General features: G+C 51.6%; 7 protein-coding genes across 7 annotated transcripts; 3 read left to right on the top strand and 4 right to left on the bottom strand.

Annotated features, from left to right (window-relative positions):
• Positions 1-387: 387 nt before the first annotated feature.
• On the bottom strand, positions 388-1,711 carry ACET3X_003486 (uncharacterized protein; the record flags this gene model as incomplete). The annotated part of the gene is made up of 3 exons (XM_069448766.1): positions 388-1,159; positions 1,219-1,348; positions 1,405-1,711. The coding sequence occupies 3 exons, from the start codon at positions 1,709-1,711 to the stop codon at positions 388-390; spliced, it is 1,209 nt and encodes a 402-aa protein (XP_069310033.1).
• A 575-nt stretch (positions 1,712-2,286) lies between these two features.
• Positions 2,287-3,627, bottom strand: ACET3X_003485 (uncharacterized protein; the record flags this gene model as incomplete). Its single annotated transcript, XM_069448765.1, has 6 exons — positions 2,287-2,616; positions 2,673-2,802; positions 2,853-2,918; positions 2,968-3,159; positions 3,212-3,383; positions 3,441-3,627. 6 exons carry the CDS (start codon positions 3,625-3,627, stop codon positions 2,287-2,289), a joined length of 1,077 nt encoding a protein of 358 aa, XP_069310032.1.
• Positions 3,628-5,488: 1,861 nt separating this feature from the next.
• ACET3X_003484 (uncharacterized protein) lies at positions 5,489-5,966 on the top strand (the record flags this gene model as incomplete). The annotated part of the gene is made up of 4 exons (XM_069448764.1): positions 5,489-5,605; positions 5,656-5,711; positions 5,768-5,876; positions 5,934-5,966. The coding sequence occupies 4 exons, from the start codon at positions 5,489-5,491 to the stop codon at positions 5,964-5,966; spliced, it is 315 nt and encodes a 104-aa protein (XP_069310031.1).
• Positions 5,967-7,384: 1,418 nt separating this feature from the next.
• Positions 7,385-8,719, bottom strand: ACET3X_003483 (uncharacterized protein; the record flags this gene model as incomplete). The annotated part of the gene is made up of 1 exon (XM_069448763.1): positions 7,385-8,719. The coding sequence occupies one exon, from the start codon at positions 8,717-8,719 to the stop codon at positions 7,385-7,387; it is 1,335 nt and encodes a 444-aa protein (XP_069310030.1).
• Positions 8,720-12,283: 3,564 nt separating this feature from the next.
• On the top strand, positions 12,284-17,223 carry ACET3X_003482 (uncharacterized protein). The gene is made up of 5 exons (XM_069448762.1): positions 12,284-13,896; positions 13,952-14,256; positions 14,312-15,486; positions 15,534-16,539; positions 16,599-17,223. Exons 1-5 carry the CDS (start codon positions 12,454-12,456, stop codon positions 16,969-16,971), a joined length of 4,302 nt encoding a protein of 1,433 aa, XP_069310029.1. The 5' UTR covers positions 12,284-12,453; the 3' UTR covers positions 16,972-17,223.
• A 293-nt stretch (positions 17,224-17,516) lies between these two features.
• Positions 17,517-18,803, top strand: ACET3X_003481 (uncharacterized protein; the record flags this gene model as incomplete). The annotated part of the gene is made up of 1 exon (XM_069448761.1): positions 17,517-18,803. One exon carries the CDS (start codon positions 17,517-17,519, stop codon positions 18,801-18,803), a length of 1,287 nt encoding a protein of 428 aa, XP_069310028.1.
• A 405-nt stretch (positions 18,804-19,208) lies between these two features.
• Positions 19,209-21,412, bottom strand: ACET3X_003480 (uncharacterized protein). The gene has a single exon (XM_069448760.1). It carries the CDS (start codon positions 21,350-21,352, stop codon positions 19,388-19,390), a length of 1,965 nt encoding a protein of 654 aa, XP_069310027.1. The 5' UTR covers positions 21,353-21,412; the 3' UTR covers positions 19,209-19,387.
• Positions 21,413-21,788: the final 376 nt, after the last annotated feature.

The following is a 21,788-nucleotide window of genomic DNA, read 5'->3' as shown; positions in this document are numbered from 1 at the left end:
ACATGGTCTATACGTACGCTCTCACTTCCGAGACGAGACTCCTGGCCTATGATACCCGGTATGGCAGATTCGTCGTTTCTAGAATCGGTGCTGGATTGCTGCAAACCTGCCACATGCTTTCGCGCGAGACAATGTATCTACCTCTATTGCTGAACAGTCTCGTGTTTCCCTCGCAAACAGGATGCGGGGAGAACGAAGAAAGGATGCTGAAGTGTATGGGAAAGATCATCGAGTTATGGCGGGAGATTGGACTGAAGGGCAGACCAGACATCAAATTTCTTTCTCTGAAGGAGATAGAGCTGGGGTTTTCGAAGCAACCCTCTGAGCGGGCTTAATCCTTGCTCGAATCATGGATACGTGGTACTACCAAGCTGCCCGACATACCGCTTACACCAAGTCTGCCTCGATAACACTCTCTACCGCCCTTGGATGCCGGCTTATATCTACGATCCTGAATCCCGCTTCCTTTAACAGCCTCGCCCAATGCTCCTCCGTCCTCTCCATTCCACTTGTGCAATTCATGAGCTGCAAATCCAGCGTTGTCATCAAGCTGGTGGCTCCCTTCTTCGGCAACACAACCTCGTATATCAGGAGCTTCGAGTATCCACGCTTGAACACAGCGGCCACTTGCGAGAACATGCGTACGCAATCGGCGTCAGGCCAGTCATGAGGTACGGCATGGAAAAAGTAAGCCCGCGCGTGCTTTTGGGGTTGAGGCGTGAAGAAGTCATAGGCTTGTTTCACTATCCTCCTATCCAAGTCTTCAATGGGCATTGCGATGACTTCCGGGGTATCTTGCAGGACCAGGACGTCAACAGGCAAGTCCGGATGCTTGTCGAGAAGACGCGAAGTATCGAGACCGTGCGCGCCGCCGATGTCGACGAACAACGGTTTCCCAGTCTGGACATCAGCACCGTGGACGATGCGGTTCGTGTCGTACACATCTGTCCAGCTCATCTTATGATTCCGCAACGCGGTCATCAGACCCATGAAGCTACTTCCTTTACCAACTGGGTCGGCGGCGCAGGTAGCGAAAAAGTCTTTTCCGCCTGTCATGTCGCGGTAGTTGTCGAGCTTGGCGAGGTCGACGGGTTCGATGTAGTTGTGTTTCTTAAGGAAGTATGGGAGGTTGACGCCTGTGGGGACGGTATGGTCGGTACTGGAGGTTGCGTTAACGGACCACTGCGAAACAGAATCAATGGAAATGGCTTTACGTACCCGCATTGAGTGATCTGGTCGGTATGCGATATCGTGTCGCCGAGAGAAAGCGAGTACGGTGTGGGCTTCCAGGTGTCGACATCCGTCTCTTCTAATACATAGAGTGCAGCAATATGTCTTAGAAATCTTCCTGTAAACCACAATGTTAGCGTTATCATTCTTCCTTTCAACTGCAACTTCACTCACGTAATAGGTTTGGCTCAGCCTTTGCTTTGGCCCACTTTATTAGCTGATCCAGATGTACTGATGCACCAGGGTTCTTCTTGTCCGCCTCTGTCCATTGCTTCCAGATGCCGAGATCAAGAAGAGTCTGGATTCCGGCGATGAGCACTGGGGTCTCAAAAGACAGCCTCCAGCCTTGCTCAAATGGCGTTTCGAGGCGGTTCAGTAGGCGCCGGACTGCTTCTTTGGCTTCGTAGCGCTCGGCATCTGTAGAGAACTGTGAGGGTTGTAGGGAGTCTAGAGTTTTGATTGTGTCTTGGAAAGATGACATGTTGAAAAGTCTCAATGGGTCTTCATTTGGTAGAGAGTAACATGCAGGATTGTTGGAGTACTTATCAGTTCCTGGCATGATTCGTGCTTCATTATTGTCGACTACATATTCGCAGGTTCACGACTCTCTAGTTTCACTTCCAATGACCCCTGGTCATCCCGCGGTTTATCGCCTACCGCGGACGGCAGTAAGGTCTTGGCGGATGTGGGGTTGATCAGGGAGTTGATCCTTAGTGTACGTCAACATGTGTCCATGACTCGGCTTTGAAGACTGTTATTGCTGGGGTGGCCTTATCGTGCAGGTCGTAATATGAGCAGCTCAAGTGTAATGCTTCGAATTATTATTAGTATCTAGCGACCTATAGCCGACAGGGACTACATTCTGAACAAAGGGAATAGTAAAGCACATTGCCCATCGATGTGTGATTTGGAAGGTAGGCTTTACAAGCCCAAGACTCAAGCGGAGACCGTAGGCTACCTCACTCCTCCGCGGAAGGAGCCATATGCCGGAGAACAGCGTGAGCTAGCGGGACGTTACGACGGGCTCAGGGGCAACGGAGGTCGCCCTGTATCCCTTCAAGCCATACGTCCGGGGCTACCGTCTTGACTCGCTCCTCGCGCTGAACATCTCCATTGCGAGGGTGTTGGAGACAGCATTGGATCTTTGAAGAGTTCTGATGTGCTCTCTTTGCTGCTTGTCTCAAAATCCGTCATCCTGGTCTCGATATCTGTCATCTTGTATATCTCAAAGCCGCTCTTTGTCTTCTTTCCCAACGTGCTGGTGTTCGTCCGCGACCGGTGGGAGTCCTTGGATACGTAGCCGCGCGAGGAGTGTCTTGTTGCCCATGTTTCTGCTCGAAAGAGGCTGTTGATGACGGGTGCATTCACTGCGAATATGGACACAATCTATCGCATACAGTTAGATGCTGGTGTTATAATTTCGAGGTGACTAGTTGACTTACCGCTTCACGCTGTGCCCACACTGAAGAAAGAGCCACTTGTACAGAGGTGCCGATGGATAAGATGCAGCGTGCGATGGCCATGCCCATAACGAAGAGGCCGAGAGATAGAAGAAAGACGACCCGAATTTTGCTGTGCAAATGTATTAGGTTTGGACTCTTTTGGGCAACAAACAAACTCACCGCCACAGACTGATCTTTGCGTCTTTCAGCATCCATAGAGGGACCACGAGCAGCAAAGCATCCACCCTGTATCATACGTTAGTTATCGATCAATGGGCTATAAGGAAATACCCACAACACGTTTCCTACAGCAATGACAATGTTAATCACAATGCCCGCTGAGCACTCTTTGCCTGGGTCAGGAAGAATTTGCCAATTTCTCTTCAAAGGTAAGCAGTGAGTGGTCTGAGTGATGATGGCGGCTATGCATGCAGCGATTGAGACAGCGCCTACGGCTTGAACATAATGGTAGAGTCTAGTACTTCTCCTGTGCGCAATAGTCAGTAAGGATCTTGCAGAGCATCATGAACTGCACTTACGTCAAACGGAGAAAGAGAACGATGAGAGAGCCCTTTAGACTCCAGACTAGGAAGATCAAGAAGTAGAACGAGGCGAACATGCCCTTTGCACCCTCTCGCATTGACTTTCGCATCGCAGGTGGGAGCGCTTCGCGTTGTTCTTGGGTCATGGCTATGGGTGCACCCATTACACCTGAAGTAGTGTCAGTCAGATGAACCAATCTCGAACTCATTGCCATGTTTGACTTACTCAGATACTCTACCATAACGTAGATGAGAGTGAAGAACACCCATGACCAGAATGCGAAGAAGTCATCCCAGTAGAAACCTCGCCAGCCCAGTGTCTTCCATCTCGTGAAGAACCTCGCAGCTATGATGGCACTTCCAAGGCCGTATTCAACGCGACACTCGATGAGGGTTGCATTGGGGTCCGACATCTCTACAATTCGATGCAAAGACGGTGAATGATTTGGTGCGCTAGACAGCATTCACAAGGTAGATTGTGCTATATGAAGCGTTCATTCTCTGCGCAGTCTATGATACAGGAGTACGCACGGCATCGCATGTACAATGCTTCGTACTCTCGATTCGGATAAAGAGAGGTCGATGAAAACTGGGGGAAGGATTTCTTATTGCAGGGATTGGACTGAGGTAGGAGAACTGAGAGAAGCTCATGATCAGGCAGCTCGTTCTTCACGGACCTCAATCTGGTTCACTACATGTCGATGAGATGCTTCAAAGGAAAAGATAGCCATCTTAGAGACTTCAATCACCCAAATCATGATTTCCTCATCCTTGCTCTTGCTTGAATCGCTGAAGGATGCATAACGCGGCGAATAGTCGTGGGTTGCGGATAATGTCTCGCTCAGACTATAGGATGTTGACTCGAGTGGCGTGAGCTATGAGAGACGGCAGTCAAGAAAAGGTTACGGCTCCGGTTGAGGCGCACCATCTTGGCGCCAGTACGGCCGGCCCAGTCGTCTGGTACCTCGCTTGCAGCTTTTTCAACGACTATCCAGATGCATTGGTGTTAGCCTCATGTCAAGGAGCGGCCCATCCCAGCTATTGCCGGCAACTGCGTTTCGAACAGCCTTTTTGGTGCATGATTGTCATATTCGCTTGCAAATGCCGGCGTACGATAAGTTTGCGCTATTCTCCGCGTACCTGTCGAACATCTGAACGTCCTTGCCACCGTGCCGAAGGAACTGTTGTATGTGAAGCAGATGTTTCCATGAAGACAAGATCGTCGCCATCGACGCGAAGTTCCGTCTGCGCCTCGTGCAGGTGTACGTACAAGTAATGTCCATAGTTCGGCAGAAGGATTGATCGCTCAATGGCAACCCGAATGAGATTGGAACGTGTTTCGGCATTGCATCTTGGCCCATTCCTTCAGCGGCACCCCACCCATGAACGCTCAAGGAGCCATTTCGGAGAAATAACGCCGAAGTGTTGGGTCGAAGTGATTGCGTTCGGCATGACAAGAATTTGCAAGTGTAGAAATGTAACGACTGCGCGATGACGATGAAATGTCCGCTGGACGTCGCGAACGTCCGCTCGTTAGCTTCCAAAGGTTGTTCGCGGGACCGGGTATAAACGGTTGTACCGGTATCCCCGCTCCCGCCCTTACCACAATCTCAGAGTGCAAAAAGTTCTGTAGACCTCAGTGGAAACATGCTCTCACACGACTCAATTGCGAACAATCTTTCCGGAAAAGCCGTGTTGATTACCGGTGCCTCTTCCGGGATCGGTCGCAGTACTGCACTCGAATTCGCTCGCTCGTCGCCACAAAATCTGAAACTCATTGTCACAGCGCGAAGGGTCGACCGACTCCATGAGCTCGCCGCACAGATCAAGAGTGAAGTTGGCGATGGCGTGAAGGTTTGCGTGATGGAACTGGATGTCTCAAGACCGGATGAGATCGAGGCAGTATTTGGAGAGCAAGGACTGCCGGACGAGTTCCGCGATGTGGATGTACTGGTCAATAATGCGTGTGTATTCCATTATCAAGTCCACGTCAGTCGTTGACGACCGCGAAAAGAGGCTTCATGTCTGGTGTCGAACAAGCACCTGACATACCGGTACACGTCATCCAGGATGTTTGGGCAACAAATGTGAAGGGCGTAATTAACATCACACAAGCAGTGCTGAAAATATTCAAGAGGCGATCAGGTGGTGGCAAGGGCGATATTGTGATGTTAGGAAGCATTGCTGGTCGAGAGGCTTATGTTGGTGGATCGGTGCGTAGCATTCCAGACAGATAGTCTGTCTTCAACCCGTACTGAATATAGATTGAGAAACATGCAGATTTACTGCGCTAGTAAGGCAGCGGTTCGGGCCTTCACTGATGCTCTGAGGAAAGAGTTGATTAGCACACGCATCCGAATCATTACGGTAGATCCTGGGCAAGTCCTGACGGTAAGTGTCGCAGGTGCATGCGCAGGCTCTTGCTGACATGGTGCACACAGGAGTTCAACGACATCCGGCATCGCTTTGACAAAGAGAAAGCCGATAAGGTCTATGCGTAGGATCTTTGCCACTTGCCTCAGGATCCGGATGAGCCTGCTAACAGACATCTAGCGGTTGCGATCCGCTTAATCCTGATGACGTTGCTGAGCTCATAGTCTTTGCCGCCAGTAGACGGGAGAACGCCGTCGTTGCAGACATGCTAGTGTTCCCGAATCACCAGGTAATGGGTCTGGTCAGCTGCAAAGATGGATGCGCAGGAGAGCTAACTGCAATGTAGGCATCCGCAATACACGTCCACAGGCGCGAATAGGAATGCAACTAAGCCCCTCAATCTCTTCAAGTGAATGAATGCCATCGCTATAAATTTGAGGGTCACTGTGATAACCATTGCGTAGAGGGCGACTGCCGTAGCGAATGTGAGAGGATGTGGAGCCGTCACCGAGCTGACGATCTTCGTTGGCAGCTTTTGTCCCTGGTAGGGACAAGTAGGAACCGTAGTGTGCGTTTTAGCAGGAACCTGGGTCAAAGAACCTACCTCATCCCGCTCCAAAGGATCATGGCAAAGCACAGGATCAAAATGATTCCTGTTTGCAGGTGTTAGCGGCGACGGCTTCAGTGAAAGCTTGGCCAGAACAGGACGCCCTAAAACCGATCCGGCCTAGCACGTCGCGTCAAGACGCGTTCCAAATGTACGTGATGACGTTGACATCGCACTCTGTTCCACGTCACACATTCCATCCTCAATTACATCAAGAAAGATTGCAAGCAACATTGGGATCTTTGTATTGTTAAACTTCATGTTCTAGCGCGAACCGTTAGCCCAGAGGCGACGCGTGCGTTCCAGCAAATGGACTGCCCAATGTCCCACATCCATCCATCAACGTAAGGGTGATCCAGAACTCGAGCTTACGAGTAGACATTACTTCGCATCAACCCTCCATTTCGACATCCTCGTCTGCCACCGCTTTAGTCTTGCCTTTCGTTTCGCTTGCCGGCTGAAGGGGTGTTACGGGCTTGGTTTGAAGAAGCAAGCACCCTCTACTGCAGGGGTGAAAATACAAAGTCAGTGTATGTCCTGTATGTATTCTGCACAGTTCCAACCTACCCTGCTTGCCGACGACACATTTTGCACTTCTCTCTATACCACATGGGTTCTGAAAGCTCCTCGCCAGTTGAGATCATTCGGACGCAGCCGCGTTCACTTGCTAATGTCTCATTGTCATGTTTGCATTCTTGATTGGAACATCGCCACACGAAGAGCCTAATGAGTGCGTTGCTATGAGGCTTAGCCTTGGTCGACGCAGGAACGTATCGCGACATGCTGGACGTGGCTGTACCTTGTTATGGCGAGTAAGAGGCGGATTTTTGCCCGACTTGTGGACGATAAGGTAGTGCTGTGTTTGCGTGCATAGGGTTGTGTGGCTACAGTCAAGGTCGTAGGGGGAGCAGCTGACTCTATAACAGAAGGAGATCCGGCGATGCAGTTCTATTTGCACCATAATGGCGCGGTGAATGAGGAGCAATTGTTGCATTGTTCTGACTAACCAGGTGACGTATTCCCAGACTGGAAGGCGCGTGAGTTCTCCAGTACTGCGAGGCTGCATAAACTGGTCCAAAAAAGATGTCCAGTGTCATCTTAGACGCAGAAACGAATGCAAGGGAACTGGACGACGAACAAGTTAAGAAGCTAATGCCTACAAAAGGTTCATGTCCCGCTCACTCTCGCGCTTAACCCCTGCGCTTCAGCCGCAATCCTTCGTATGCTGCACGGTCTGAGTCAAGAGGGGTGGTAGTAGACGGTAGACTTCCAGGATCTTCCAACTCCCACTGGTCTCCGAGTCCGTGACAGAGCACTGCTACCAACAACGCGATCATTTTAGAAGCAAACTCCTTGGTGCTCGAATGATCAGCCGCACAAAAGTATCCGAAAGGCATATATCCCTGCTTTGTCTCTGCAGACCTCAATCTGTCCTTTTCGTTCTTGTATCGGAGCTGCGTACAGCTCTGCGCCGCTATGCCATAGAAGGCTTGTCTCTCATCCTCACAGATGCTCTGCCATCTTTCGGGGATAAAAATAAGAGGATCAGTGTCTCCAAGTAATCCAGATCTCTGGCAGCCTTCGATGTCAGCAGATTGCGCTTCGCCGTCGAACATACGATGAACACGTCGTGTGGGAGGGTAAAGTCTTAGGGCTTCCTTGACTATCTCCACAGGCCGAACCTTATTGGTACCATTCTCAGTAAACCTGTGGAAAGCTGCGGTCGGCTTGATGACCTTAGCGTCCTTCAGATCTTCCAGGTATTGGAGCAACACTGTTGTCCACACCGAACCCTGATGTGCGCCTCGATGCTTGACTTCCAAGAAACAACGTAATACGATACGCCACATAGTCTCGTAAGCTGGGAGCAAGAGGTTCATCGGGTTCGATGCGGGTGTTTCTGGATCGACTTGCTCGACGATTGGGAACTGGCCATAGAAGCTGCCAGACATTGGAGGCATTGTCACCCGACGCAGCGCGTTGTGTAAGTCTGTTTCTTTCTCCCAGGTCAGCTCGTCTGCAGAGATAGTGCTTGTCGTTTTGCTTTCGATCCATAGCTCATTGATACGACGGCCGATGAATGTAATGTCATCGAAGACGTCTTCATTACGTAGTGCATATGCGGCGCCTTCAAAAAGATAACAGAGCGACTGCCTGAGCACAATGTATTGCGTAAGCTCAGCCAGGTTGACTGTTTCGTCGCTTTTCCTGTTCATGTACTCTTCGAAGAAGTTTATGGCTTGGCTTCGCAGGCTTGACCAGTCTTCGTCCTCCATACTGTCTGAACTTTTCATGTTCATCGCCCTGAGCATCAGATTTTCAGCTTTCCTGATGAACGGTTTTTGACTCGCGGGATTGGGATTGGTAAAACCGTTGTCGATACCGAATACTTGCTTGAGTCTTCCGTTTGGCTCAGCTCTTGCGGATTGATGATTGTGATAACTAGATTCCGCTCCATGAGGTTTGAATCGGATAATCTCGTCGCATTTCGCTGCCGCTTGTTGGCGTTCCCAATCGCTTGTCATGATGAGTTGAGTGAGAAGCTTTGCAAGACAGTCCTAGAAGGCGACCGTCTCTGCTTTTACGCAGTGATTTCTAGCTTGCTCTGAATCACACGCATGCTGGCTTGTCTCTGGTATCTCTTCATGAGGAGGGCAGATGTTCCACAAGCAAGCTACCTTGTAGAGCATGACTGTCATAAAACCGACACGTGATTCCAACCCATTGTATCCCTACTGAGGTAACAAACATTACACTCTGGTAGAATCAGAGTGACCTTTGAGGGGCAATCTAGTGAAACAAATCATGAAGAGCAGTTTGACTGCTTGATGATCCTACTTCCGTCCGTTCTTTGTATGGTGCAACACAAAAGCGACACATTTGTCAGACATATCAGCACCCGTGCTGAGATGATCAGCGTACCGCTCATCGCCACGGGTTTCAATCACACTTAGTCGCAGGTCTTCTGCGTCCACTGTCTCGCTGGAAGGAATGATGTTTTCGCACGCCTTGAAGTGCTCGAGATCCAGGCCGCACTACCCAATTTTCGGACACTAGAACTTGTGATGTAGCATGGAACCTGAGCCCAGCATATGCATTCAAAGCTTTCTCAAAGAGTTGAATGTGGCGCCCATGCCCCAAGTAGCTAACTCGAGTTGTAGCCCGGTCACAGAGGAGTCGGCCAAACCAATCATAGAGCTCAGCTGTGGCTGCTGACCCGGATCGACATGCCGTCGCTCAATCGTAAGGGGTAGTTCTCACAAGTGAGTGTGACGAGCCGTGGATCACCGAAGCAGTGTAGGTTGTATGGCCATTCTTTCTTCCTATGACTATCGTGTGCCCACAGACTGACGCACTGGAACCACTGTGTCGAGATTCACAGCACACATCTATGCAACCCATAAGCTTTGTTGGTAGTGGCGTGACGACGGACCGTCTACGCCGATCCTCCTACGATTGTTCAGGGGCTCAGAAGTCTCCAAGCGGACCTTGGAAGTCGCGAGAAGATGCAGGTGTACTCGACTGATTGATTTCTTGTCAATGATGCGAAGTGATACTGCGGCTCGCTTTGTAATTCTCTTCGCGGTGGAAGTCAAGACTACCAAGATAACCAGCTATTACCTAGTAGATAACGTGGGCGGGTATGTTCAATGGCGCAATCCTCAACAGGCAGAGAACAGAGCCGCAGCTGCCATGCGCAATGATGATGAATAAACAGAAATAGTCGAAGGACGAAATGCGTACAAGATATGAGTAAACAACTTGTGGCCCAGCGATAGTGCGGTGCATGAGTCCCAGTGTTATCCGGGCTACGGATCGCATGAGCCCCACTAGTGAGCACTAACACATAGCTTACGGTCGTAACTCACCTGCAACATTCCGCCCGGTTGAGCACGCCATAAGCACACCTGGGACCTGGGACCTGAAACTTGCGGCCGGCAGCCAAAACAAAACAAATCAGGCATTGCATTGCAACTTCCGGGAGGAAATTGGAGTATAATCTTTGTCGTCCCCTACAACCATGCCTGTTTACCACCTCTACCATGACAGACCCCCACACCCGCAAAAAGAATTGCTGCAGCTGCTCGTTGCATCGGCCGGGAATCTATGCTTTTGTTAGAACAATGAGTCGAACTGGAGATGATTTAGGTGAACTTACCGAACCCGGGGCTAGCCGAAACTGTCCTGTGAAGGATGGCAACGGCTAATTTTACCACTAAACCACCGATGCTGGAGAGTCGAGATGAAGTAATGCTTCACGTGATTCGATGGAGGGGAAATTTGTCTGTGATACTTTATCGGTAACATAATCTTGCAGATTAAGCAATTTTGGAGCTGAGTTTGCTAGCGGTGCGGTCATGATGAAAGCCAGTCAAATTTACTCGCTTAGAAGCAGGTCGCATCTCACTTTACTATGAAAAGATTAGTGGCGTCTTGACCACCTGCACTGTAGTGGGGGCCACCGCTCGCTCACATACCGCATCGTGATTTACATGCAGTTGTGCTCGTACAGCAGCAGTTGAACGAAGTGGGCGGGTGGGTTTGGCAAAGTCCCAATTTAGAGTACACGTCCAGGGCACCGGCTATGCTTTTGCATTTGAACTGCGGGGATACCCTTTGGGGTTCTGCATGGAGAAAAGAATGCAAAGGCTGCTCATAATGCAAGGTGTTGAGCTCTGCTTCTGATGTTCCGAAAAGCGACGGTAACCATGTTCTACGTCACACCAAAGCCTACCGATGACCGAACGAATTCTGGACGCAGGGCAATTACGGCATTTACCTTGTGTGTTATCCCAAAGCGTTCGGTATCTTTGGGTTTATCACCAACGATGAGAATATCGCCGTTGAAGAGTAATCAATGTCCCGAATGTGCTCCTATGATGAAGTGTAAGGCGGGATGGGACGGCAGATTCCCTAGCACTCAGCATCCGATCCGCCAGTCGAGTGATGACGTCCGCGCGCACACCCAAGAGACATGCAGTTGCTGACCAGTCTCTAGGGATTCTTATTGTCTATGTAACGAACCTTACAGCGATGCCTGGTGAGTCACAACATGTAATATTATGGCTGAAGTGAAACGTGCACTCCCGGTTCCGTGCGTCGGATTCGGCGCTAGAAAGCCTTGGCGCTCCACTCTCTAGCTTCTCGGAGGCCGCGGGTGCCAGGTCTGTGATCTGCGCACCCTTTACGCGACGGCATCCATCAACCACCAGAATAACTCCACACGTAAGCCTAGTCTTACTGTCGTCATCGGCTTTCGGTCTTTATCGCGCGAATGTGCGAATTATCTCGTGCTTCGACCTTCTAATGCATCGTTCGGGAAATGGCTGTAATCGGGCCTTACCCATCGGGCCTTCGTTTCGTCCGCGTGGTTGTACAAGCAAGGTACGGTGGGATGTACGAAAGTAAACATGTCGCGCTGAAACCGTTCTTATCTGTGATGAGGCATAGCGGCAGTCTATAATGTGTGGATACTGGTCTCGCACAACAAGTCGGCGGCCGAAAGAGCGAACAGCGAGCATTAAATAAAGAATGCGCCTGCAATTGGCTTAGGATCTCCACATTCGGATGGTTCCAAGTCCATCTTTATGGCCAGTCGAAACCACGTGGAGAGCCTCTCCGACACGCTGGGACTTGCTTGCATCGTTCTCGAGGTTTCGGGACACTGTTCGGTGCATTGCGCGCTCGGCCGAGCCTGAGTTGACCCCCAAGATTCTTCACTAAGACACGCTATCAGCAGCCAATTTCAGCTCCGTTCCGTGTAACGTACGCCCAGTAACGGGAGACAAGGGCACTGACTGTGGCTGGCCCTGCATCTAGCATCGGATCAGTCTAGACAAATCCGAATTTGCTCTTGCTGCTAGGATGCAAACATGGTCCAATCAAAACGCTCAAAACCTGGCCGTCTCCAGGTGTACCGCTATGCTCGGCCCCCGTGGCTTCCTTGTCTGAGATAAGTCCCTGCTTCATCCGGAATCTACGGTAGAAGCAGTGACTGTAGAAAAATCCGCCTGCAACGTCAGCAAAGTCGGAGCCGCTGCTGTTGACGCCCGAGTTCCCCGTAGACTCTTGTGGTCGATCGGTATCCACAACAATTCCCCATAGGCTCCTTTATATGACAACGCTCCCAATATCGATTCCAGTAGTGTTTGTTCAGGCTATTCACCCCCACACTCCAGAATACATACATTCTTTAATACTTAGTCCTCGATCCACATACGGAGTATAATTTTGGCCCAACCTTGGAACAGACACCAACATGGAGCGAAGGAGAAGCAGTGCCTACAACATAGGCTCTGGCGCTGGCGAAGAAATCATGCGAACACTATCCCGCACCTTCTCTGGCAAATCACGACATGATGATGACATGGAGCGGGAGCGAGAGCGAGAACTGGAAGAAGACATCACAGACAGCGATTCCGCCAAGACGAAGGTGGAAGAATGGAGACTTGCCAACGACGTCAAGAACATCCATCAAAACGACCCAACAGAAGGACGAAGACTAGGAGTCACATGGAGTGGACTAACCGTCAAGGTGGTTCCTGCCGACGCACGTTTGCAGGAGAACGTGCTGAGTCAGTTCAACATCCCGCAGCAGATCAGGGAGTCACGACAGAAACCTGAACTGAAGCCCATCCTCGAAAACAGTTTTGGCAGCGTTCAGCCTGGCGAGATGCTGCTGGTTCTAGGAAGGCCTGGTTCCGGATGTACCACTCTACTGAAGATGCTTGCCAATAGGCGAAAGGGCTATGCCCAAGTCGAAGGCGATGTACACTTCGGTTCTATGGACCACATCGAAGCTCAGAAATACCGTGGCAGCATTGTCATGAACACCGAAGAGGAGCTCTTCTTTCCTACCCTCACAGTAGGCAAGACTATGGATTTTGCTACGAGACTCACTATCCCAAACACTCTACCGAAGGATTCCGCAACCCCCGAGGAGTATCGTCAGAAGTTCAAGTCGTTCCTGATGGACTCCATGGGTATCTCCCACACCGAAGATACCAAAGTCGGCGATGCCTTTGTCCGTGGTGTTTCTGGCGGAGAGCGCAAACGAGTCTCTATCATTGAGACTTTGGCCAACCGCGCTAGCGTAGCCTGCTGGGACAACTCCACACGTGGTCTAGATGCCAGCACAGCCTTGGAGTATACTCGTGCTCTCAGGTGTCTAACAGACGCAATGGGAATCGCCACAATTGTTACCTTGTACCAGGCAGGTAACGGCATCTACGACCTTTTCGATAAAGTCCTCGTACTAGACGAAGGCAAGCAAGTGTTCTACGGCACCCGCGAACAAGCCCGTCCTTTCATGGAGGAGCAGGGCTTTATCTGCAGTGAGGGCGCCAACGTCGCCGACTACTTGACCGGTGTCACGGTACCTGCTGAGCGACAGATCCGCCCCGGATTTGAAGGCTTCCCACGCAACAACATCGAGCTGGAGTTGGCTTACCAACGGTCTCCCATCAAGGCTGCTATGGAGCAGGAACTGTCATACCCCACGAGTGAAGCGGCAAAGATCAACACCAAGTTGTTTATGGAAGCCATAGCGATGGACAAGTCTAATCGCCTTCCAGCATCGTCGCCCATGACTGTCTCATTCCACGACCAAGTAAAGGCTTGCGTCACTCGACAGTACCAGATCCTCTGGGGTGACAAGGCGACTTTTATCATCAAGCAAGGTTCAACACTCGTCCAAGCACTTGTAAGTGTCCACCTACATCTCCAAGCTCAACTTTTACTGACTTTTACTTTGATAGATTGCCGGTTCTCTTTTCTACAACGCTCCCGCCAATTCATCCGGTCTGTTCGTAAAGGGAGGAGCCCTATTCTTGGCTCTGCTGTTCAACGCGCTGCTGGCCATGTCCGAAGTCACAGACTCCTTCTTCGGTCGCCCCATCCTGGCAAAACACAAAAACTTTGCTTTCTACAACCCCGCGGCTTTCTGTATCGCACAGATCACAGCTGATGTGCCGATTTTGTTCTTCCAAGTAACCGTGTTCATGGTTGTTTTGTACTGGATGGTGGCTCTCAAGGCTACAGCTGCTGCTTTCTTCACCACTTGGTAAGTAACGAGCGAGCTTGCTGCATCGATGCTATATACTAACACGATTCCACAGGTTCATTGTGTATCTCGTCACCTTTGTCATGACTGCGTTCTTCCGCATGATTGGTGCCGCCTTCCCCAACTTCGACGCTGCCTCCAAGGTCTCGGGTTTCTCGGTAACAGCTCTTATCCTATACATCGGCTACCAGATTCCCAAGCCCAACATGCACCCATGGTTCGTCTGGATCTACTGGATTGACCCGCTCTCTTACGGATTTGAGTCCTTGATGGCGAACGAGTTCTCCGGAACAGACATTCCTTGCGTCAATGCCAACCTGATTCCGAACTTCCTCCCTCAGTACCAGGACGGTGCCCACCAAGCCTGCGCAGGTGTCGCCGGAGCTAGGCCTGGTGCTACCGTGGTCAGTGGTGATGATTACCTTGCGAGTCTCTCCTACTCCAAGGACAACATCTGGCGAAACGTTGGTATCTTGTTTGCCTGGTGGTTTCTCTTCATCGCCCTCACGATTTTCTTCACACTCCGATGGGATGACACAGCCAGTTCTGGAGGATCTCTCCTGATCCCCCGTGAGAACAAGACAAAGGTTCCCAACTCTATCACACCCAGTGACGTGGAAGCCCAAGCGAATGAGAAAGCACCCAGAACAGACGGCTCCAAGGAGGACGGTACTGGAAACAGAGACTTGGGTGCCAACCTTATGCGCAACACTTCCGTCTTCACCTGGCGCAATCTTTCGTACGTTGTCAAGACCCCATCTGGCGACCGCACCCTCTTGGACAATGTTCATGGTTACGTCAAACCTGGTATGTTGGGAGCTTTGATGGGCTCATCTGGTGCTGGCAAGACAACTCTTCTTGATGTCTTGGCTCAACGCAAGACTGACGGTACTATTCACGGCGAGATCTTAGTTGATGGCCGACCACTCCCTGTTTCGTTCCAACGTTCCGCCGGTTACTGCGAGCAACTCGATGTCCACGAGCCTTTTGCGACTGTCCGAGAGGCGCTTGAGTTTTCTGCCCTCCTTCGCCAAAGCCGGGACATTCCCCGTGAGGAGAAATTAGCCTATGTCGACACTATCATCGATTTGCTTGAACTACACGACTTGGAGCATACTTTGATTGGTCGTGTTGGAGCAGGCTTGTCAGTCGAGCAGCGCAAGCGTGTCACTATTGGTGTTGAGCTTGTTTCGAAGCCTTCGATCTTGATCTTCCTCGATGAACCAACTTGTAAGTACATATAGCCATACTCTTAGTGCGCCACTAACATTGTCTAGCTGGATTGGATGGTCAGGCCGCCTTCAACACTGTCCGTTTCCTTCGCAAGCTCGCGGACGTTGGCCAAGCCATCTTGGTCACCATTCATCAGCCTTCCGCCCTTCTTTTCGCTCAATTCGATACTCTTTTGCTCCTTGCGAAGGGTGGCAAGACTGTCTACTTTGGTGACATCGGTGACAACGCAGCGACTATTAAGGAGTACTTTGGTCGATACGGCGCTCCATGCCCTCCCAACGCCAACCCTGCGGAACATATGATCGACGTGGTAACTGGCACACACGGAAAAGACTGGCATCAAGTCTGGCTTGAGTCACCTGAAGCGACACGCATGCATCAAGACCTCGACCACATCATCACTGACGCTGCTGGTAAAGCGCCTGGAACCACGGACGACGGCCACGAGTTCGCCACGGATCTCTGGACTCAGACCAAGATTGTTACGCACAGGGCAAACGTCAGCATGTACCGCAACATTGACTACGTCAACAACAAGTTCGCCCTCCACATTGGTATCGCGCTCTTTATTGGTTTCAGTTTCTGGATGATTGGCGACACTGTAGCCGACCAGCAAATTGTCCTCTTCTCTCTGTTCAACTACATTTTCGTTGCCCCAGGTGTTATTGCGCAATTGCAACCGCTCTTCATCGACCGTCGCGACATCTACGAAACTCGTGAGAAGAAGTCGAAGATGTACTCGTGGATCGCTTTCGTTACCGGCCTTATCGTCTCGGAGATCCCGTACCTCATCATCTGCGCTGTTCTCTACTTTGTCTGCTTCTACTACACTGCCGGTCTTCCCGGCGATTCGGACAAGGCAGGCGCCATCTTCTTCGTCATGCTCATCTACCAGTTCATCTACACGGGTATCGGTCAGTTCATTGCAGCCTACGCACCCAATGCCGTCTTTGCCTCACTTGTCAATCCGCTCCTCCTCGGAACTCTCGTCTCGTTCTGTGGTGTCCTTGTGCCATATGCGCAAATCCAAGAATTCTGGCGTTACTGGATGTAAGTATATTCCCAAACCACCATGAAGCTAGCGAATAAGCCTACTAATACTGTTTCAGCTACTGGCTCAACCCATTCAACTACATCATGGGATCACTGCTCGTCTTTGCCGATTGGGACTGGGAGATCAACTGCTCCGAGGCGGAGTTTGCCAGATTCGATCCCCCGTCGAATCAAACTTGCAGTGACTACCTGCAAGCGTGGCTAGCAGGCCCAGGAAGCGGCACAAATCTCATCAACCCCGACGATACTTCTGGCTGCAAGGTTTGCCAATACTCGTATGGGCGCGACTACTTGCGCACAGTGAACCTCAATGAGTACTACTACGGATGGAGGGATGCGGCCATCTGTGTCATCTTCGCCATCTCGGGTTACGCGCTGGTGTATGGTCTTATGAAGTTGAGGACCAAGGCTACTAAGAAGGCAGAGTAAATGACGCGGTAGATTGGCATAGTTGGCAAATATCGTCATCTTATTTCGTATTCCACATTTTGTCTTTTCCTCGTCGTGGGTGCTTGTTGAATCTTCTGGTCATCTGTACGCATGTCGACCACCTCTCCTCGTACTGTTTTGCATCGAAAAGTTCTCTTCTCCGACCACTATAGACTTTCTCTAGACTTAGCAATTTGTCCCGGAGTCTGGGGTCAAGTTTGATCTGTAAATATATTGTAATCACTCGCGAACACATGTGTTGAAGTTGACTGTGACTCTGACAAGGTGAGTGAAATGACAAACTGGGATCAGCAAACTCAAGCAAGTAAGAGGAAATTTCGTGGACCTTGGTGTTGGGCATTGCCAACCACGTGCACGGCGACTGCGCTAGCAAGTGAGTGCCTACTACTTGCTCCATCACACGCGTTCTCCCCACACCCAACGCGTCGCGTTTTTCTGCAGCCTCACTTACCACGTTTTGATTACACGCTCCCATACTCAATTTCTCGTCGTGTATTACCCAAAGTAGCCATCCGACGCACGCAATGCCTCCAAAGGCAAGAAACGCGCCCGGTCGCAAGGCCGCGGCAGCTGAAGACGCGCCTCTCCCATCGCCTCTTAAGCGGGGTCGCGCGTCCAAAGTCGATACAGTAAAAGCCGCTGCTGCGCCACCGAAGAAGCGTGGACGCCCCGCCAAAGCGAAAGCCGAAGAAGCCGTGGCTGAAGACGCGCCCATGCCCAAGAAACGCGGCCGCCAGCCTATCATTGAGTCTGCGCCCGCACCTGAGCCTGAGCCTGAGCTTGTCGTCAAGAAGGGCAGAGGAAGGCCCAAGAAAGAAGCTGTGCCTGTACAAGAAGAAGCGCCTGTCAAGAATCGTGGAGGCCGCCCTCCCAAGGCAAACGTCACCGCAGACGCGCCGCCAGCTACACCCAAGCGCGGTCGGCCAGCGCGCACTGCAGCCCTCGATCTCAACCGAGTCGCTGGTCCCTCTCGAATCGGAAAGCGGTCGTCTCCTCGCACAAAGACCAATGCTGGGCCCAATGTCGCCCGCCGTCTTGATCCGCGCATGCCCTCCAAGCTGCGCACCCGCCAACCGCCAGCCAAGACGGTCAAGCCAGAGCCCGTTACAAAGTCAGCCCCGAAGCCGGCCGCCCGACGAGGACGGCCGCCCAAGGATGCTGCCCCTGCCCCGAAGCCAGCTGCAGTCGCGAAACCTTCAAAGCCCGCAAAGCCTCTCGCTCCTCGCAAGATGCGCGGCCACACAGTGCGCCAGGTCCCCGACCGGTACGTCGCGCAGGTAGATCAATACCTTCGAGATCTGATCGAAGCCGACGCGTCGCCTATCGAAGAAGAGCAGGTAGAAGAGGCAGAGGATGCACAAGAAGAGGATGGCCAGGACGCCTTGGTGTCTTCGGAACAAGACCGCGAACAGTACCAAGAGTACAGCGTTGATGGTGGTGGCGCCGACATGAATGGTCAGCAAGACGGTGCTCAAGACGACGACGATGCCGAGGAATTACCGGAAGGCTCAAACAGCGACGAGCTACCCGAACAGACCAACGGAGTCGACGTCTATCCCGAAGAAGATGCTGAGAGTGGCGACGACGGAAACGCCGAGGACGCCGAGCCGGTGCACCATATCGAGATGAGCGTACACGAAGACGTCGAGATAGAGCAGGATGAGGCTGGCAACGTACATGCCGAGGTTAACACAGAGATGGTGGTTCGTGAGGATAATTTGGAGAACGGTATGGATTTCTTCAATGGTGCTGAGACAGATGCCCTCACCAGTGGGACTCCTGGGCCTCCTGCGACTGCCATCGTCAGCTAAGCAGCCTACGTCTGTTGTGCTCTGAAAGTACGCATCTGCTTCCCTTCATGTTTCGCATAGAAAAGCGGTCGCATTATCGCGGTAGCAAGTAGCTTTCGCATGAACAGGCATTCTTCTGATGCCAGGAGATTCTTCGGTCGATGGGATGCCATGTGAATGCATCTGTCCCATCCATGAATACACTTATGAAAAGAAATTCGCGTCTGTTTTCAGTCAATTGAGTAGTTGCTGATAACCTCGGCAGGTCGCATATCACCTAACGAGCGATGTTCCCAGTCCAGGTTTTCTACAAATGATTGTGTGTTTCGTATAAGCACAATGGTTATGATATGCTCGAGAGTAGGCATCAACACTTGTTGCACGCGGAATCGAAAGGTAAGAGTTAGTTGTGAATTTAAATACTCTCGTATGGTCAGCTCGAACTATTCCAGCGTCCGCTAACGACCGACAATCACCTACTCTGGACCGTCTCCGCCGTACCCGGCCTACTCCTCTCAAAAACGCTCTTCCGCATCCTAACCTCCTCGCGCATCATCCGCCAGCCCGTCCAGCAACAAAAGCCCAGTCGCTCAATTTCACAGCAGTTAATGTGAGAAGATAGAATTCCCTTCAGCATGATCATGGCCATGGCTGTGCCCACCCGAGGCACCATGGTTGTGGATCGTAGTCCCACTCGACACTACCCTCGAGGTCATCGACTTTGCGCCACCACCGCTTCGAGCTCCACCGCTGCTCGCGTGGTACATGCTGCTGGCCGATTCTTCGAAACGCTCCATCTCGCGGCACTTTTCTTCGTACTTGGCAATGTACTCGTCGCGCTCGCGGTCGGCGGCGTGGCGAGCGGAGATGGCACGTTCCTTTTGTTCGCGAGCTTCGTTGAGCAGCGTGCGGAGAGACGTGATTTCAAACTCGAATTCAGCCGAGGAGTCGTCGTAGGTGGAGATGGTCTCGGTGATCTCTTCGTACTTGTGCTTCCACGCGTTGAGGTCAGAGTGGGCGCGGTCACGAGCGTACTTGAGGTTGGTAATCTCGGTTTGGAATATGACTAGTTTTTCCTGGAGACTGGTGATCTCGGCTGTGAGGTGGCCGTGTTTGCTGCGTGCGTCTTCGCCCTCGCGGTAAAGAACCTTGTTGCGTTCGGTAAGAGTGTGGATCTCGGATCTGATCTCGGTGATGGTCAACTCAGAGCGGCGGAGGGATTCTTCCAGGGTGTTGATACGGCGGTGGTTGTCCTCAACCTTGCGGTGTTGGTCATGGAGATCTTCCTTTAGCTGGTCTCGCTCGATAACGACGAGACGGTGGTCCTCACGAGAGCGGTCGATGGCATCTCGAAGCTCAGTGCGCTCCAGCTCAAGATCTCTCAGCTTCTCCTTGACTGATACGACCTCGCGCTTGACATGTTCGTACTTGAGCGAAAACTCGTTGGCGCGGGCATCGGACTCTTCCCAGCCAAGGATCTTGGCCTTGACATCGCGTCGGAGGCCGTCAATGGTAAGAGCATGGTCGTCCCGCTCCGTTTCAATAACACGGACGGTCTCCTTGAGCTTGTGGAGCTCGCGTTGTACACGGTCGTGTCGCTCGATCAGATCAGTGTACTCGCGAGTAGTCTCGTCAACCCTAGACTTTGCACGCTTAAGCTCCTCGTGAAGGCGATCCTTCTCGTGGAGATGCTCGTCCCTCTCGAGCTCGAACATCTTGATGCGATCGGTAAGGGTGAGGACCTCCTTGCGAGTAGATTCGAACTTGGAAGTAGTCTCGCTGTACTTGCTCTTGAGCTCAGTGTGCTCACGGAGAAGTGTCCTAAGCTCAGTGTGATGCTTTTCCGAGTCAGACCGAGCAGAGTCGCGCTCGCCTTCACAGATCTTCAACCTGGAGTACACAGTTTCTAGCTCAGCCCTGGTCCTTTCGTGTTCACCATGGGTGAGTGTGACCGAGCTTTGAAGCTCATGTAGCTCATGACGCGTGCTTTCCAATTCACGGTCACGGTCGGCGAGCTTCTTCTTGTGGTCGGTCACTTGAGTAAGTGCGGCAGTGAGCTCAAGTATGAGCTTCTCTACCTGCCTCTTCCTCTCGCCGTGCTCGTGGCCGTGGTGCGAGTGCTCAGCTTCCTTGCGCTGAATCTCCTCAGTCACTTCCTCAACCGTGATGAGAAGTTCATCCCTCTCGCGAACAAGACTATCTCGCTCAGCCATGATACGAGACCACGACTCCTTGAGTGAGGACGCCTCTCGGGAGGCAGTGGACATGAGGTCCATCAAAGCGAAGAACTTGCCCTCGGCTTGCGATGTAAGTTCTGTGGACATCTTGCTCCGATGAGATTGGAGGAAGCTACTTGCTCTGCGTTGAGATGAGCTAGTTTGGCGAGTTGAGCGGCGTGTCAATGATGAGCTATGACTAGCACCATTGGCATGGTGTCCGAATGAGAAGGATCGGTTGCCTGTAGGTGAGGAGGGCTCGGAGAATACATCTCGGATTCCACTAGCCTTGAGCTTCATGATGGTAAGCTTCTCTGGTGTGATGTCGGCATTGGTTGTAAATGTGTCGGCCATTTTATGATGGTGAAAGGTATTATTAGGAGTGAAGAGAGTATTGAGATGTTAATGTCTAAAAGTTATGCGTGAGATGAACGTGGTACTTATGCTCTCAATGCCGTCAACCTGTACCCCGCCCACATGCTATGGTAATGCATCCAAGCAGCATATCCATACTTCTATTGGTATCGCTCGTTGCGCCAGTAGACGAGATGTTTGTGGCTTGCAGCTTGAGGAGAGCTTCATGGATATGACGCATTGTTCTTAGAGCATCTGGCGAATTGGGGAAGCCATCCCAGCCGCTGCTCGCCACGCTTCACTGTTCCTGGAAAAGCACATACAGCAGTTTCAAACCACGCATGGGATGGGTGGGACCGGTTCTGTAAGGCGTCGGCGACTTCGGGTGGAGTTAACCATGATAGTCGGAGCAGGTCAGCTCCATCAATCACCGCCC

The sequence above is a fragment of the Alternaria dauci genome, chromosome 2, assembly GCF_042100115.1.
Source record: "Alternaria dauci strain A2016 chromosome 2, whole genome shotgun sequence".
Lineage (NCBI taxonomy): Eukaryota > Fungi > Ascomycota > Dothideomycetes > Pleosporales > Pleosporaceae > Alternaria > Alternaria dauci.
This window is presented reverse-complemented; position numbering and strand designations above follow the sequence as displayed.

What these genes read in the sequence shown, in the direction of transcription:
- ACET3X_003482 (XM_069448762.1), top strand. Translation starts at nt 12,454, where the DNA reads ATGGAGCGAAGGAGAAGCAGTGCCTACAACATAGGCTCTGGCGCTGGC. An exon ending in GCTGCTTTCTTCACCACTTG is followed by an intron (nt 14,257 to 14,311) that starts GTAAGTAACGAG and finishes ACGATTCCACAG; the next exon opens with GTTCATTGTGTATCTCGTCA. An exon ending in GAATTCTGGCGTTACTGGAT is followed by an intron (nt 16,540 to 16,598) that starts GTAAGTATATTC and finishes ATACTGTTTCAG; the next exon opens with CTACTGGCTCAACCCATTCA.
- ACET3X_003480 (XM_069448760.1), bottom strand. Translation starts at nt 21,352, where the DNA reads ATGGCCGACACATTTACAACCAATGCCGACATCACACCAGAGAAGCTT.